The sequence below is a fragment of the Maniola hyperantus genome, chromosome 12 (genome assembly GCF_902806685.2).
Source record: "Maniola hyperantus chromosome 12, iAphHyp1.2, whole genome shotgun sequence".
Lineage (NCBI taxonomy): Eukaryota > Metazoa > Arthropoda > Insecta > Lepidoptera > Nymphalidae > Maniola > Maniola hyperantus.
The window spans coordinates 10,155,641-10,170,254 of record NC_048547.1 but is presented as its reverse complement, the minus strand read 5'-3'; the positions used below and the strand labels follow the sequence as shown (position 1 = coordinate 10,170,254).

Here is a 14,614-nt window from a genome sequence, read left to right as displayed (position 1 = left end):
CAGACATGACCTGCCCATTGCCACTTCAGCTTGCTAATCCTTTGAGCTATGTCGGTCACTTTTGTTCTTCTCGTTCCGGATTTTATCCCTGAGAGTGATACCCAACATAGCTCGCTCCATAGCGCGCTGAGCGACTTTTAGTTTGTGGACGAGGCCAACTGTCAGTGTCCACGTATCCAAATCAAATCCTGCCAGTTCGCAATTTTTGATATGTATTTAAAATTATTTAGAAATTTCCTTAAGTGATCATAAAAATAATTATTAATATACTATTTAAAAGTGTTAATCAACTCAATTACAAAGTTCAGAGTAGTTTTAATTTACACTGGGCCTGCATTTCAAGTAGTTTTAGTATGTAATTTATGCTAGACTGCCTTGTCCAGGTGCAAATGTAAGGACCATTGAGCATGGTTCTTTAGAGGTCTATAGTTTAGACTTCTTTATCTACAAGTAGATAATGCCCGCGACTTCGTCCGCGTGGATTTAGGTTTTTTAAACTCCTCTAGTAGTAGGAACTCTTTAATTTTCCGAGATAAAAAGTAGCCTATGTCCTTCCCCGGGATGTAAGCAGAGGCGTCTCTAGCCCTTGTGGCGCCCGTGTGCAACCAGTACCCTGGCGCCCTCTAGTCTAGTATAAGCAGGGTCAAAATGGAATACTAACAGTTATATTTTCAAACGGAAATTCGGATGCAAATGGTGCAATTTTAAATGACGATTTTAAATGATGACGGCGTCGGCCATAACACGAGCGCAGGGTCTTTGAGAGCGCCGGCATCGACGCATCTTTGGAGGTGTCGCATTAGAGGGCGCTCGGGGCCCCCTTAGACCCGGCGCCCTTGTGCGCCGCACACCCTGCACCATAGGTAAAGACGCCTCTGGATGTAAGCTGACTCTGTACCAAATTTCATCAACATCAGTTGAACTGTTGGCAGACAGACACACTTTCGCATTTATAAAATAAAGTATGCTTGAGTGAAAATATTTTTCTTTAGCTGTACATTGGTATGTCCTTTGTACCTTTATAGACTTCGTCCGCGTGGTTTTAGGTTTTGAAAATTTGTATTTTGCAGTATGTCCATCTCGGGATTCAAGCTGCCTTTCTACCTCGTACCTACAAACACGTTTGCTTTCATAATATTAGTATGAATATACTTGGTTGTAGGAATTATGTAGCGGTTCGGATGCGGGATCGGACGAGGGCTCGGACGTGGACTCGCTGCACTCGTTCCACTACAGCCCCAAGGCGGTGGACATCCCTTCCGCAGAGCGCCTCGCTAAGCGCCTCTACCACCTCGACGGCTTTAAGAAGTCGGACGTGTCACGACATTTAAGTAAAAAGTGAGTTATATTATTATAATATAGGAATTATGTAGTGGTTCCCATAGGGGTTCAGATATTTCTTTAGTAGAGTAGGTAGGTACTGATTCATAAACTTCCAATAAGTTCTGCATACTAAATTGTACTAACGCTTAATAATAATGATGATTATTTCCCTGTGGAACTTTAGGGCTGCAGCAGTTGTTTTCCATGTCTTGTCTTAGGCAACTGCCTTGACAGTCCCATTCTTTTAAGGTCTGCCTCAATGACCTCCAGGTGTTGGTTGGTCAACCAGCCTACTCATTCGCTAACTGTCTGACACTGAATGATAGCTACCGAGCTCATTTGACATTTATTTTTAATGCACTGACGGTTTTCCAAAAAATATTTTAATACCACTCAGCTAAGCAGCAATGTAGAAACAACCAATGTCAAATTAGCTCGGTAACTGTGGTAGACACTGAGTTAGCGAATCAGCCCGCAGGTCTTCTTCGACCGAAAAGCTGATATTGGAACGCTTATTAATATATCTTCGTATATTCCAGCAACGAATTCTCCCGCGCCGTTGCCGAGGAGTACGTGAAGCACTTCGAGTTCAGCGGCGCGACGCTCGACGAGGCGCTGCGGTCGTTCCTCGCGCGGTTCGCGCTGAGCGGAGAGACGCAGGAGCGGGAGCGCGTGCTCGTGCACTTCTCGCGGCGGTACTTGGAGTGCAATCCCGGCGCTTTCAACTCGCAAGGTTGGTGTAGTGATACAGTGGTTCGATTTTACGAAGACCGCTCCGCCTTGGTTATAGTAGTGAATGTACCGATAAGCGTTAACGCATTTTGTGTGCTTAAGGTACAGTACGCAGTAGGAAATATTGTACATCGACCTTTAGAAGACCGACAAAACGTCACATAGGTATGAGTGACAGAGAACGCTCTACGAAGCCGAAACCTCTTTCTACAATACAATACAAAGTCGATGTATAATGCCACACACACTGACACTGTGTACGTGTGCACTCACACAAACAGCCAAACGGTCTTCGTGAAATAGAACATCTATACCAATTGTATTTATATCGTTTTATTTTATCATCAAATCCTTGTTATAAGTTATAATAAAACAAAAAATAACGGAAATAATTCAAATTTTTCACCAGATGCCGTACACACACTGACGTGCGCCATAATGCTGCTGAACACGGACCTGCACGGCTGCGGCAGCGGCACGTTCCGCCGCATGTCGTGCGCCGAGTTCATCGAGAACCTCGCCGAGCTCAACGACGGCGAGAACTTCCCGCGCGACACGCTCAAGCACCTCTACCACGCCATACGCAACCAGCCGCTGCAGTGGGCGCTGTGAGTATAATACTCTTAGATAAACTTACATTCGTCACTCATGCATAGTAGTCCCATCCGACATCTGTTTGATTCAAATTATTTCCGCGACTTCGTCCGCGTGGACTAAACAATTTCAAACCCCTATTTTAATTTCTAACCCCCATAGGGGTTGAATTTTCAAAAATCCCGTAGCGGATGTCTACATTATAATAGCTATCTGCATGTCAAATTTCAGCCCGATCTGTGTAGTAGTTCAACATAGATCAGTCAGTCAGTCAGCTTTTCCTTTTATATATAATATGTAGTTAAACTGAAATTAACATTTTTCGATTGCTTATTGCTAATGCTTATTGTTTACACATTTTTAGTTTTTTTTCTCGCTTTGGGTAAAATACCGTATTCTTTGCCTTTACAGAGACGCGGAAGCGGCGCCCGCTAGTGGCGGGGAAAATAAAACGACGCCGCCGGTGGGCGGCAACCCATTCCTGGACCTGCCCGACCAGAGCCGAGCCGTGGAGTACAAGAAGGGTTACGTCATGCGCAAGTGCTGCTACGACGCTAATGGGAAAAAGAGTGAGAGAATGTTCTTATGTCTGCTACCCGTTATATTGAAGAGTGTCTTAAAACCTTAAATTTTGATTAGGATTAGCATCTGACTAAATCTGTTTCGTTCTAATTTTGTCTCAACTCGGAGAATCAGCATTCCGAAACGGTGCCGAGCGGTAGTCAGAGACGTAGTATAAGAGACACTAGTCGGTTGTCCTACATCAATTAATAAATAAAATTTGATTAGATTTGCTAAGTCAAAGTGCGTTCTATAGTCTATAAAGGTTAGTTTACTTTGCTCAGACTAAATTTTTATTTAAAATGAGACAGATTTATGCCATCGATATACCGCTGTCTCGTTTCAAAAATTAAAGTGCGGTCTATAGATCACAGCCGAATAATACGGCTTTAAATCGAAGTTAAAATTGAAAAATATAATAAAAAAACTCTTTTAATGTTTTAACTTTTAGCCCCATTCGGTCGTCGCGGCTGGAAGATGTTCTACTGCACACTACGCGACCTGGTCCTGTACCTGCACAAAGACGAACACGGCTTCCGCCGGAGTCAAATGTCCGATAACTTGCACAATGCTATCAGGTAATCTACAAAACAGTTTATAAATTACTAGCTGATGCCCGTGACTTCGTACGCGTGGATTTAGGTTCTTAAAAATCCTGTGGGAACTCTCCCCGGGCTGCAAGCTATATCTGTACCAAATTTTGTCAAAATCGGTTGAACGGTTGAGCCGTGAAAAGCTAGCAGACAGCATTTACAATATTAGTATGGATATGGATTAGATGACATAGATGATGATTAAAGATTTAAAAAAAAATCGAAGTCTTGGGGTAAAAGGTATCTTATGTCCGTTTCCGGGCTCCGAAATGAACCCTATCTCTGTACCACATTTTGTTGAAATCACTTAAGTGGATTAGTCTTTAAAAAAACAGAATTTCGTATTTATTATAATAAGCATGGACTGGATGATGTCCGTCGTCCACGTGGGGTTTAGGTTTTTAAAAATAATATTATAATAAAAAAATTATTAAAAAGTTATGTTTCTCTCCATGCAAAAAATTCAAGATCCGTTGCTCTAGTGCGGCGTGATTAAAAGACAAACCAACTTTCGCATTTATAATGGTAATGATTCATATAATAATTTCAGAATACATCACGCGCTGGCCACGAAAGCCACGGACTACACAAAAAAGCAACACGTGTTCAGATTGCAAACCGCAGACCAGGCAGAATACTTATTTCAGACTAGGTAAGTATTTTTGAATATTTTTTTTATTAATGCCTGCGACTTCGTCCGCGTGGCTTTTATATAAGAATCCTCTTGAACTTCTCGATTTTCCAGCATAAAAATAATCTATCTCTAGGATACAAGCTATCCCTATTCTCTATACCCAATTTCGTCAAAATTGGTGAAATGGATTGATTGGTCTTTAAAAATCTCGTGATAAGCCTTAAGACTGTCTCAGGTTATAAAGCTATGCTATCTCTATAACCGTCAAAATCTGTTAAATAGATGGGTTAAAATAAGTACTTAAATCGTACTTTGACATGGAATTGGACACAAAAAGTTAAAGTGGCGCGTGTGGAGTTAAATTATACGCGTTATATTAGTATGGATGGATTGTGTTTTTACCACAAAACTTTATGCAATCTGTGCTACTTTTTTAATTGGACTTTAATGTTATTATGTTTGATGACTTTTATGTTGTGTATGGAATTTTCAGCGACTCAAAAGAACTATGTTCTTGGGTGGAGACGATCAACTTTGTCTGCGCGGCGTACTCAGCGCCGCCGCTGGCGGGCGCGGTGGGCTCGCAACGCAAGTTCCAGCGCCCCCTACTGCCCTGCTCGCACACCAAACTGTCAATGGTAACTCACCATGAATCTATATTGTATAGCAATGGATAGAGCGTATTTGCTTCAAGGAGATTTACAGATTTTGCAGCTATAGAGATGCTTCCGAGGATGTGGAAGACAGTTGCCCTTGCAGAGACTCACATGCCACGGCCTTGATACTCGTGTCGTCCCTACTAGGCGGTAGTCTTCTCGCGGCGGATTTTCAGATGTGTTTACTTTTGCTTACTCACAGTGCTTACACTTGTTGATAGCTGTCAGCTATAAGCTGATCCGCTCCAGCTTTACAAGGACGATTTTTCGAAAATCCTTAATTTGACTTTGCTCAGAGCGTGAAAACGAGGCAGATTTCATTCATGTCTTACCTCTGTGCAAAGTCAGTATCGGCCAATGCAGTGTCACATTGTCTGCAAGGTAATAGGGCGATGCCTTGGTCCAGATTTAGACATTTAGTGCCTTTCTACAGCCATCACCAATCAATCAAAGTTCACAATGGCCCTGAGTGTGAACTGTGAACCTACCATAAGATGATCAAATTGTTCCCAGCGAGAGCAACTAGCGGACCACGAGGAAAGGGCCGCGCGGCTGGAGGAGGAGCTGGCGGCGCTGCGCCACGCGCGCGAGCACCCGCACGCCTCGCGCGACAAGGACCACTACCTCGCGCACGAGGTACGACCGCTGAATACTTATCCATACTTTCATACTAATATTATAAATGCGCAAGTGTCTGTCTATCTGCTAGCTTTTCATGGCCCAACAGTTCAACCGATTTTGATGAAATTTGGTACAGAGTTAGCTTACATCCGGGGAAAGAAATAGACTACTTTTTATCCCGAAAATCTAACGTTCCCACGGGATTTTTAAAAAACCTAAATCGTGGGCATCATCCAGTACCTTATAAATTATTATTTATTTTTCTTGTTTATAATATAGTCAAGTTTTTTCTTGACAATATATTGGTATTTGTCCCTTTTGGTAATCGTGCAAGTACTGGGTTTATTATACTATAACTGCATGCCGGTTTGGCCAATAATTGTGTGTACACTCGAATATTTCTTCTGTGTGCATTTAATTCTTGATTTAATTTAATGTATTTAGCTGTTGGCAAACTAATAAACTGACTGACATAGCTCAACGAATTAGCCAGCTGAAGTGGCAGTGGGCAGGCCACGTCTGCCGCAGAACCGATGGCCGCTGGGGCAGACGTGTTCTGGAGTGGAGACCGCGTATCGGCAAGCGCAGTGTGGGACGACATCCAATCCGCTGGACTGACGACCTTAAGAAGGTAGCGGGAAGTGGGTGGATGAGGAAGGCAGAGGATCGTGCGTGGTGGCGCGCTCTAGGGAAGGCCTATGTCCAGCAGTGGGACGCAAACAGGCTGATTGATTGATTAAAACTAATAAAATAATTCATGAAACACGTTTGCAGATAAAGAGGTACCGCACGTACGCGTACGTGATGCGCATGCGCGGCGGCGGTGCGGGTGCGGACGACAACGCGCCCGCGCTGCCCGAGCGCGCGCACGCGCACAACCCGCCGCCCTGACGCGCCATGGCGCTGTTCGCCGCCTGCGTGCTCTGATGCCCCGCCGCGTGCGCCTGCTGCGTGGCCCCACTGACCGGCGAGCGAGGACGCTATACGCTACACCCACAAATATAACTTACGCCTGTGCAAACTGGCAAAGTGTGACAAAGTGTGGATGTTATAATGTGGAGCCACAAATATCAGTTCCGATGGCAATGTACGTCTGTGCAAACTAGTTTGATGCTGCAAAGTGTGGATATAAACTGTGGAGCTACAAATATATTTTGATGGCAATGTATGTCTCCAAACTAGCTTGATACGGCAAAGTGTGACAAAGTGTGGATGTAAAGTGTAAGCAGTGGAGCCAGAGCCACAAATATAAGTTACGATGGCAATCCAAGTTAAAACAGCAGAGTGTGAGCGCTATAGACTAGATCCACAAATATTAGTTCCGACAATGTTGCCATCCTATTTCTAAAAGCTGATTTTCAACAAAAATAGTTTTTAATGGCTATTAATTGCGAATTATTTGACGAATTTATTAGGACCTATAAAAACGAATCATGTCTTTGGCGTATTAAATCCAAAGCTTGTCATTCTGTCGTACAAGCAAAAACTGTTGAAAGTCCAATTTGCTTGTAGTGTGTAGCCTATAGGGAATTTTTGCTAGGTTTACAAAATTCATGCAGGCTTGTCATGCTTGCAGTTACATAAATGTATACACCTCTAAATTGAAATACTTTGCTTGCACATGCGCAGGTGCCATCGTAACTTATGATTGAAGCAATAGTGTATACGAGTGACGTGAGTTTTATTATAGTGTTGTTGCGCAAATACAAACTGAAATAGCAACTCGCCCCAAACTTTTAGAGACAACATGAACCAAGATGCGGGTAAAATGGATGTAAATGTGTCCAACTATCCTCTGCGCCAAATTCTGAAGATAAGTAATATGTCGTTTTTGAAGAATACCAGTGCTTGCATAGACAGTGTAGATAATTCTGTTGCACATAATCATTAAACGAAGTCTAAATCTATTGCTATTCTTTTTTCTAAGGAGCTTTATGAAATGGATAGGGATACATTTAGACCTGTCATTTTTGTACAGTATAGAGATTATGTGCAGCAGAAATAGCCACAACATTGGCAAGGCTGGATGCAGATTGACAAATTAAAGATGTCAATGTTATGTAAGTGACAACATGTATAACTCGAAAGTTACTTATAAAAATTTACATACCTTACAAATGACTTGTAAACATTGAATGTATGACAGAAATGTGTATAAGTTATATTCCTATGCAATGTGTAAATTTTTATTAGTAGTGAAAATTAATTACTGTAAAATCATTTCATAGGATTCTTCCATGACCATGGGAAAACAAAACTAGGGAAAAATTAATGTTTTAAATGTTGCTAATTCTGTTGTACAGTCTCTAAACTCAACAAAATTGACGGGTCTAAATCTAGTGCTATCCTTTTCCACAGAGAGCATTATGAAAGGGATAGTCAGCAATACATTTAGACCTGTCATTTTAGTTTAGATTTGACCCACAATAAAGCTGTAGTTGCCAATCTTGGTGGAAAATACTACTTTTTAATATAGAAGTGAAACCAAAGTGGCAGTCAAACCCCACCTAATTAACATTTTGGTTGCTTACTGAAATGGTAAGAACGAAAATATATAATTTGATAATTCTAATCAAGCACCACTTAATAATAATTCTCAGCCTATATCACAGGCCAAAAATTATATCAGTTTTATTTGTGAATTAAAAAAAAATGCCTACATACAGATATTTTTGGTGCGAAAACTGCTTATTACTTTGGATAGAACCTAACCACCACCTAAAATTTATCAAGAACTTAGATCCGAGTCATGAAAGTACATTTTATAACCTTACTAATATAAAAAATGAAAATAAGTAATTTATAATGTAATATTATTGTGATGATCAAGAACTTGGAACATACAAGTACATTTAAGACACTATATTATGCTGTATTTAAAATTAATAATATTACCAAAAATACGAGAAATAACACAAATTAATATTAACTGAGTATCTTAGCTATTTGTCTACTATAGCAGGATTTTATTATAAAAAATATTGAAATATTGAACCGACTTTCATTTCAATATTTTGGTATTGGTATATTATGCTAAGATACCTCTTGCCACTCTACAACTATTATTAGCCTGTCCAAAAGCCAATTCAATGATTAAAGAATAATAAGAGAACCTGCTCTATACATTATACTGGTATCGGGCCGCGATATTTTGAAGTAAGCTCGTAGAAGGCCTTTTAGCCAAAAGTGCATCAACACTGCGCCAGTGTTTATGTAGTCTATGGTGTTAAGAGCTTTCGAGAGTCAATCATGTAATCTACATGATTTGCTTGAGTCAAGCGTTTTGGCCGTTTACAACGTTTGCTCGATGCTTGAGTTATGCATTTACATGATTGATGCCTTTTTATATTTTTGCTTGACTATATATTTATATATATATATCTCTATATATAAAAATGAATCGCTGAATGTTTTGCTGATCGCAAATCTCGAGAACAGCTGAACCGATTTCGCTAATTGTTTTTCGTAATATTCCTTGAAGTACGAGGATGGTTCTTACGGAGAGAAAAATTTAAAAAAAATTCTTGAAAAAGAATCGACTGTTCGGCGGTACGAAGTTCGCTGGCGCAGCTAGTTAACAATAATAATTATTCATGTCCTCTTATTTTTCTTTAGCCATTGATCCAAATGCTCAGACATAACTCTGACAGCTCTGACTAACTTCACTCACAAAGTTGGTAACGTCAGTGAAGTTAGCAGGAGCTGACAAAGTGAGCCTATTTACATTTGGATAGGGTAATGATTCATTTAGTTTTAAAAGTAACTATGTACTTACCATAATGTGACTATCTAAAAATATTGTTTACAGTATGAACTAACTTATGACATTCACTTATGAATTCTTTTTAAATAGTTGTTCAATATGTAACATAAATTATTATTAATAAAATATTATGAATATCGTAATTAAATGAGAAATTTAGAGACTCTTAACTAGGTGGTGTCTTAAGTAAATAGTAGGTAGTATGGTTTAGAAAAAAACAAAATGTTTTGATCCAACTTTGCCATAAGACTGAATGAGACATCAAGACCACATTCCATTGCTGTTAAAGTTTGCATAACATGAGTTTTACTGATTCACTAAGGAAGAAAAAAGCAATTGTGATAATTAAGACTAAAAATTATCAAATTTATTAAATAACATTATTCATCAAAATGAGCACTATCACCAGTAAAACATTTAAACATATTTTATCTTTGCTTAAAGATTCCTTTTACAGAAACTTGTAAATAAACAAGAGGGTTTGGTCAAAGTGCTCTCAATCAAATACTTATTTGGAATGCATATTAAATTTCATATGAGAAAAACACAAGTTCTGCTTTTTAAAATGAATCATGTAGTATCAATTAATTACTGTAATTTTGTATTCATTTTACCACAATTATTATAACATTCAATCAAAGTATCATAAAAGTAAACACAAGTAAAGTGAAATATTATGAGTACATGGTGATTTATAGAGTATTGTTTATTCCATTTATCCATCCTACATAAAACAGCCACCCTAGGGTATATACTCGGAAAATATGTCCATCTATCTACTTCGTACAGAGTAGATATAGACAGACAGGTTTCCGAGTATACACGCCAGGGTGGGCTGTTTAGTGGCGGAGTAAGCCTAGAATATCAGTAGTTAAATAAAATATATATTCATCTAGTCCTGTCTTCCTTGAATAATTTTGCTTTATCAGCATTTTCCAGATTTTATTTTTTAAACAAAATAGCTAAATATTATGTCAAAAAATCAAAGTGTATTTATAAGTAAAGCATGGGAAATACTAAATATATTTGTGCTTAAAAGCAAGTATTATTATGTTTAACATATTGATTAGTGTAGAACGAATAGCCCCATTTTAGTGGTATTCTAAAAACAAATCTCTCATAAATGTTAAAACTAAGTAAATAATTAATAGTAATCCATAGATATCAGTTGGGATATCGATATTTTATAACAATGTCATATAGCATGACTATTGAATATAATTATGAAATAAACTGAGTGTATAATTTGCATCTGTTTACAAAGTTCATTGTTGGCAATCAGGCTAAATATATTTATGCTTTAATGGCTCTCTCTATATTAAACTTTAGTTTGATTTCAATCTGCATGAAATTTTTCATTCCATGTTTAATGAGTTGGGAACGAAATTATGTGGTGATAAAATGATTTAGCTTTAGTTTTGCTTTAAGGCTTCATGTAGATTTACTCAGTATGTTACTTGACTTTGGCTGAATTTATAACAATTTTGTAAATAGATTTTAAAGTGTTGAGACTGATAAGTGAAGTTATTTATTTCTTATATAAATCAACCAGTGTCAAATCTTGGGGCTCATAAACCTAGGCATCTAGGATCTCAAATGCAATATTATTGTATAGTAATATAGAATTGCAACTGATTTTTGAAGGAATTATGAACATCATTATTAGTATTACCTGTCAAATATTCCTTGAAACAAGCTCTATTTATATGTTGTATAATTTGCGTAGTCATAGTATACTTTTAGAAAGTGATATGGAAAGAGTTCATAAATTTTATTGTTAGCAATGTCCAATGGCAGAATTGACAATCTTTTTATACAAGTCTTCATTGTCTCGCCGCAAATCATGCGAGTGTATTTCAACTCTATGGGTCTACTATCATGTCAAAAGTTCGGCCTTTAAAATAGACTAGGTACGTACAATTTCTAGTCGAAGTAAGCCGCTGGATTCAGGCGGCCCAAGACCGTGGTGTGTGGAAGTCACGAGACCTATGTCCAGCTGTGGATGTATGTCGGTTGATGATGATGATGATGATGTACCCATGTACATATATGGTCATATATATAATTTGTCATTTATGAGTGTATTCAATCTTATTAGTATTTTTACTAAAATTTCAATTCCTTGCATTTTATATTAATTACTAAATACTATTGAGTAAGTATAGTACATGACAGGTCTAGATGGTAATCGGGGTGCGAATGTCCCGCAGTCGCATAGCCCGATTGCCATTTCGACCTATCGCATACTATACCTACTTAATACTTAAGTACCTATTAGTAATGAATGTAATAAAATTATTAGATTTTGTGCTTTGGAAAATGGATAAGTAGAATAAAATAATATGCTATTCATGAGTAATTTTTTCTCTAATGGTTAAATGTGCCATAAGTACAATAAACATAGTTGTGGTCGACACAATGAAGATTGTAAAATACAGAAATGTGTACATAAAATGGTTTACACAATTTACTTTTTACTTGATCAAATTTACATTTGGTAATAAAAATAAATGTAGATAGTGATGGTTGATTATATTAATTAATATCTATGTTTTAAATAACTTTCAAATCTTTATTACAAAATAAAACTATGTTTTAACAGAAAGATTAACAAAGATCAAAATTTATATTAGTAAATCATTATTTTTTTCTTTCAGATTTATTTTACAACATACTTTTATTTTTTATTATTTACTAGAAAATGTATAGATTGATTAGTTTTATTTTGTTTTAAATAAAAATGTTTGCCTTGAGCTTGTAAAAAATTGTTGTGCTTATTTACCTACTTCATCATATAATTTATTATTATTTATATATAATCATTCATACACTAGAAACATTGTCTACCTACTTGGGTTTGGATACCTTTACAATGAGACCACTTTTGATTTATATTTATACTATATCAATAACTAGATGATACTCAGTGTTCATGAGCATTTAGGTATAACTGTGGGAACTCTTGATTTTCTGGGATAAAAAGTACCCTTCATGTCTTTAAAATGCAAGCTATCTCTGTACCTTCCATCTAAATTGGTTCTGTAGATAGGCTGTTAAAGGGTAACAACACTAACGCTTATAACATTAGAATCGATATTGTATTTCATATAGGTCATTCAGTAATATTAATTACATAAATTAAGTCTAAAAATCTGGCTACACAAACTGATTTTATCAAGGCTTAACCATAATGTGATTGACAAGTATGTATTAACAAAATAAGACGTGAACTTATAGGAAAAATAAAGAACTAAAAAGGTATATTCCTACTTTTTTTTTAGTCAATACCTAGAGCCAAAAGAATAGTCTGCATTCTTCTGCAAAGGTCTTTGTAAAGGATGTGCAAGCAATTTAACTATACTATCATGGATTTTAGTAGCATTCCTTGACACTTCAAAGACATATGAATAGCCATTATCCAAGTCTTGAAGGGCATCATAAACTTCTTCACATTTATAAAGGGCACACTCTTTCTGGTGCAGTAATAAAATGTCTATATAAAAGTACAACTGTTTCTTGAGAAATTCAAAATAGGGATCATCCTGAGGAACAACTGGAATACAGCTTGAACGAGCATACAGTACTATCATACGTACAACATATGGTGGTGGTACCATACATTCAGATTGCTTGTATTCTGGGATTTCGACTTCCTGTTTTAATATTTGAAAGATTTTTTGGAAATCGAAGCTTTCAGATGTACTATCTTCACTATTGACATAGTCAATAGCATTCAAAATGTCTTTCACATTGTTAGTAAAATTTTGCAGAAAGCTTGGTTCTGAATCTTTTAGTGCTAGCAAAGCAAATTCTGTCTTCTTGTTAATAGCATGTTTGGAGTATATAAAAAAATCTAACACTCTCTTCAACATGTTAATTCGCGTGTATGTGGTACCATCATTTAGCCTAAAGACTGAATTTTTATCATCATGGCAAACATCCAGGCAAATAATAATCCTCTCTGGCACGTTAACATTCGGCAAGTTGGGCTTTTGGAAGTTAGCTATAACCTGTTCTTGCAGATTTGCAAATTCGTCGCTCAGTGTATTCTTGGGTTTAACATTGGAACTGAAAATAGGTAAGTATTCTATCAGTTATATCATAAGATTTAAGTTGGAATAAAGATACGATAAGTACTTAACTTAGTATGTATAATTAATTATTACAACTAACCAAGGGTCCTTATTTTCTTGGGATGCAAAAACGTCTGGAGAATCCATTGTTTATAAAATAATTTTTATAGAAGATATCAATCCAATCAATAATAATTATAACAATCAACGGCACATTCATATAATACAACTCTTTGATACCGACAACTCACCGACAACTCAGGTATACATATTAATTTTCATATATTACAAAGTACTCTGTGATATTAATCTATGCCGACAACCATCTTTTTTGGTTTACGACGACTGACGGTGAAAACCACGGTGACAACATGGACATGGTGACAACCACCGACAAAAGGTGACAACTGACAACCATAGAGTAGGATGTTTTTTTTGTTCTTCTTCTGAAAGATCGTAGATAGAATAATAGGTAGATATAAGTACTGTGTAACCGCGTATGAAATAGCGATAGCACGACGTAACGATGAATAACACGAATTACCATTGTTTAGTAGTCAATATTTGTATTAACCGATCAACAATATTTGTATTAAACGTTTTTTAAATCAAATCAAATTATTTATTGCTTATTTGGGCTTACAATGGTTCTTAGTCATACATTGTGGTAAGTACAGCCAAATACCTTATGTACTAAGGCATGCAATATTATGTTAGAATTATTTTACGTATTTTTAATTATTCTTTTAAATTTGCTTATTTAAAATAAAAATATATATATATAAATATTTATAAAATTTTGTCACAATAATAAATTAAATAATACATAAATCAATCAGAACACTTATAACCTCCTCAGAACAATGTCAAGTTTCATAATTTGCGTTCGCTACAACTTTTACACAGCAATGCACCATAAATGGCTTCTATACACCTTCAATACTAAATTTAAAACAGAAAACAAAATAAAAACTCGTTATATTCGCAATAAATTACTATCACAGAGGTTTGTTGGGCACGTCTTAGTTCGTGCCCAACAAACCTCTGTGATAGTAATTTATTAA

At 36.8% G+C, this 14,614-nt stretch overlaps 2 protein-coding genes across 9 annotated transcripts in view; one reads left to right on the top strand and one right to left on the bottom strand.

Annotated features, from left to right (window-relative positions):
• The window catches only part of Efa6 (Exchange factor for Arf 6), a 46,330-nt gene extending 36,407 nt beyond the window's left edge, over nucleotides 1-9,923 (top strand). For all 7 annotated transcript variants that reach the window (XM_034974246.2, XM_034974243.2, XM_034974242.2 and 4 more), the window contains exons 12-20: nucleotides 1,163-1,338; nucleotides 1,863-2,056; nucleotides 2,465-2,663; nucleotides 3,061-3,218; nucleotides 3,662-3,788; nucleotides 4,354-4,455; nucleotides 4,931-5,075; nucleotides 5,607-5,729; nucleotides 6,489-9,923. In XM_034974246.2, the coding sequence (XP_034830137.1) occupies nucleotides 1,163-1,338; nucleotides 1,863-2,056; nucleotides 2,465-2,663; nucleotides 3,061-3,218; nucleotides 3,662-3,788; nucleotides 4,354-4,455; nucleotides 4,931-5,075; nucleotides 5,607-5,729; nucleotides 6,489-6,605 (1,341 nt within the window). In that variant the 3' untranslated portion in view covers nucleotides 6,606-9,923. The remainder of the gene's footprint in view (nucleotides 1-1,162; nucleotides 1,339-1,862; nucleotides 2,057-2,464; nucleotides 2,664-3,060; nucleotides 3,219-3,661; nucleotides 3,789-4,353; nucleotides 4,456-4,930; nucleotides 5,076-5,606; nucleotides 5,730-6,488) is intronic.
• Nucleotides 9,924-11,267: 1,344 nt separating this feature from the next.
• Nucleotides 11,268-13,876, bottom strand: LOC117987282 (BRISC and BRCA1-A complex member 1-like). 2 transcript variants are annotated; one of them, XR_011237396.1, is made up of 3 exons: nucleotides 13,651-13,876; nucleotides 11,878-13,545; nucleotides 11,268-11,339 (listed from the first exon to the last, which is right to left on the bottom strand). XR_011237396.1 is itself a non-coding variant. In XM_034974247.2 (2 exons), the coding sequence occupies exons 1-2, from the start codon at nucleotides 13,695-13,697 to the stop codon at nucleotides 12,759-12,761; spliced, it is 834 nt and encodes a 277-aa protein (XP_034830138.1). In that variant the 5' UTR covers nucleotides 13,698-13,876; the 3' UTR covers nucleotides 11,268-12,758. The 2 variants fall into 2 exon arrangements, 1 of the variants encoding a protein (XP_034830138.1); XM_034974247.2 differs by having other exon boundaries at nucleotides 11,268-13,545.
• Nucleotides 13,877-14,614: the final 738 nt, after the last annotated feature.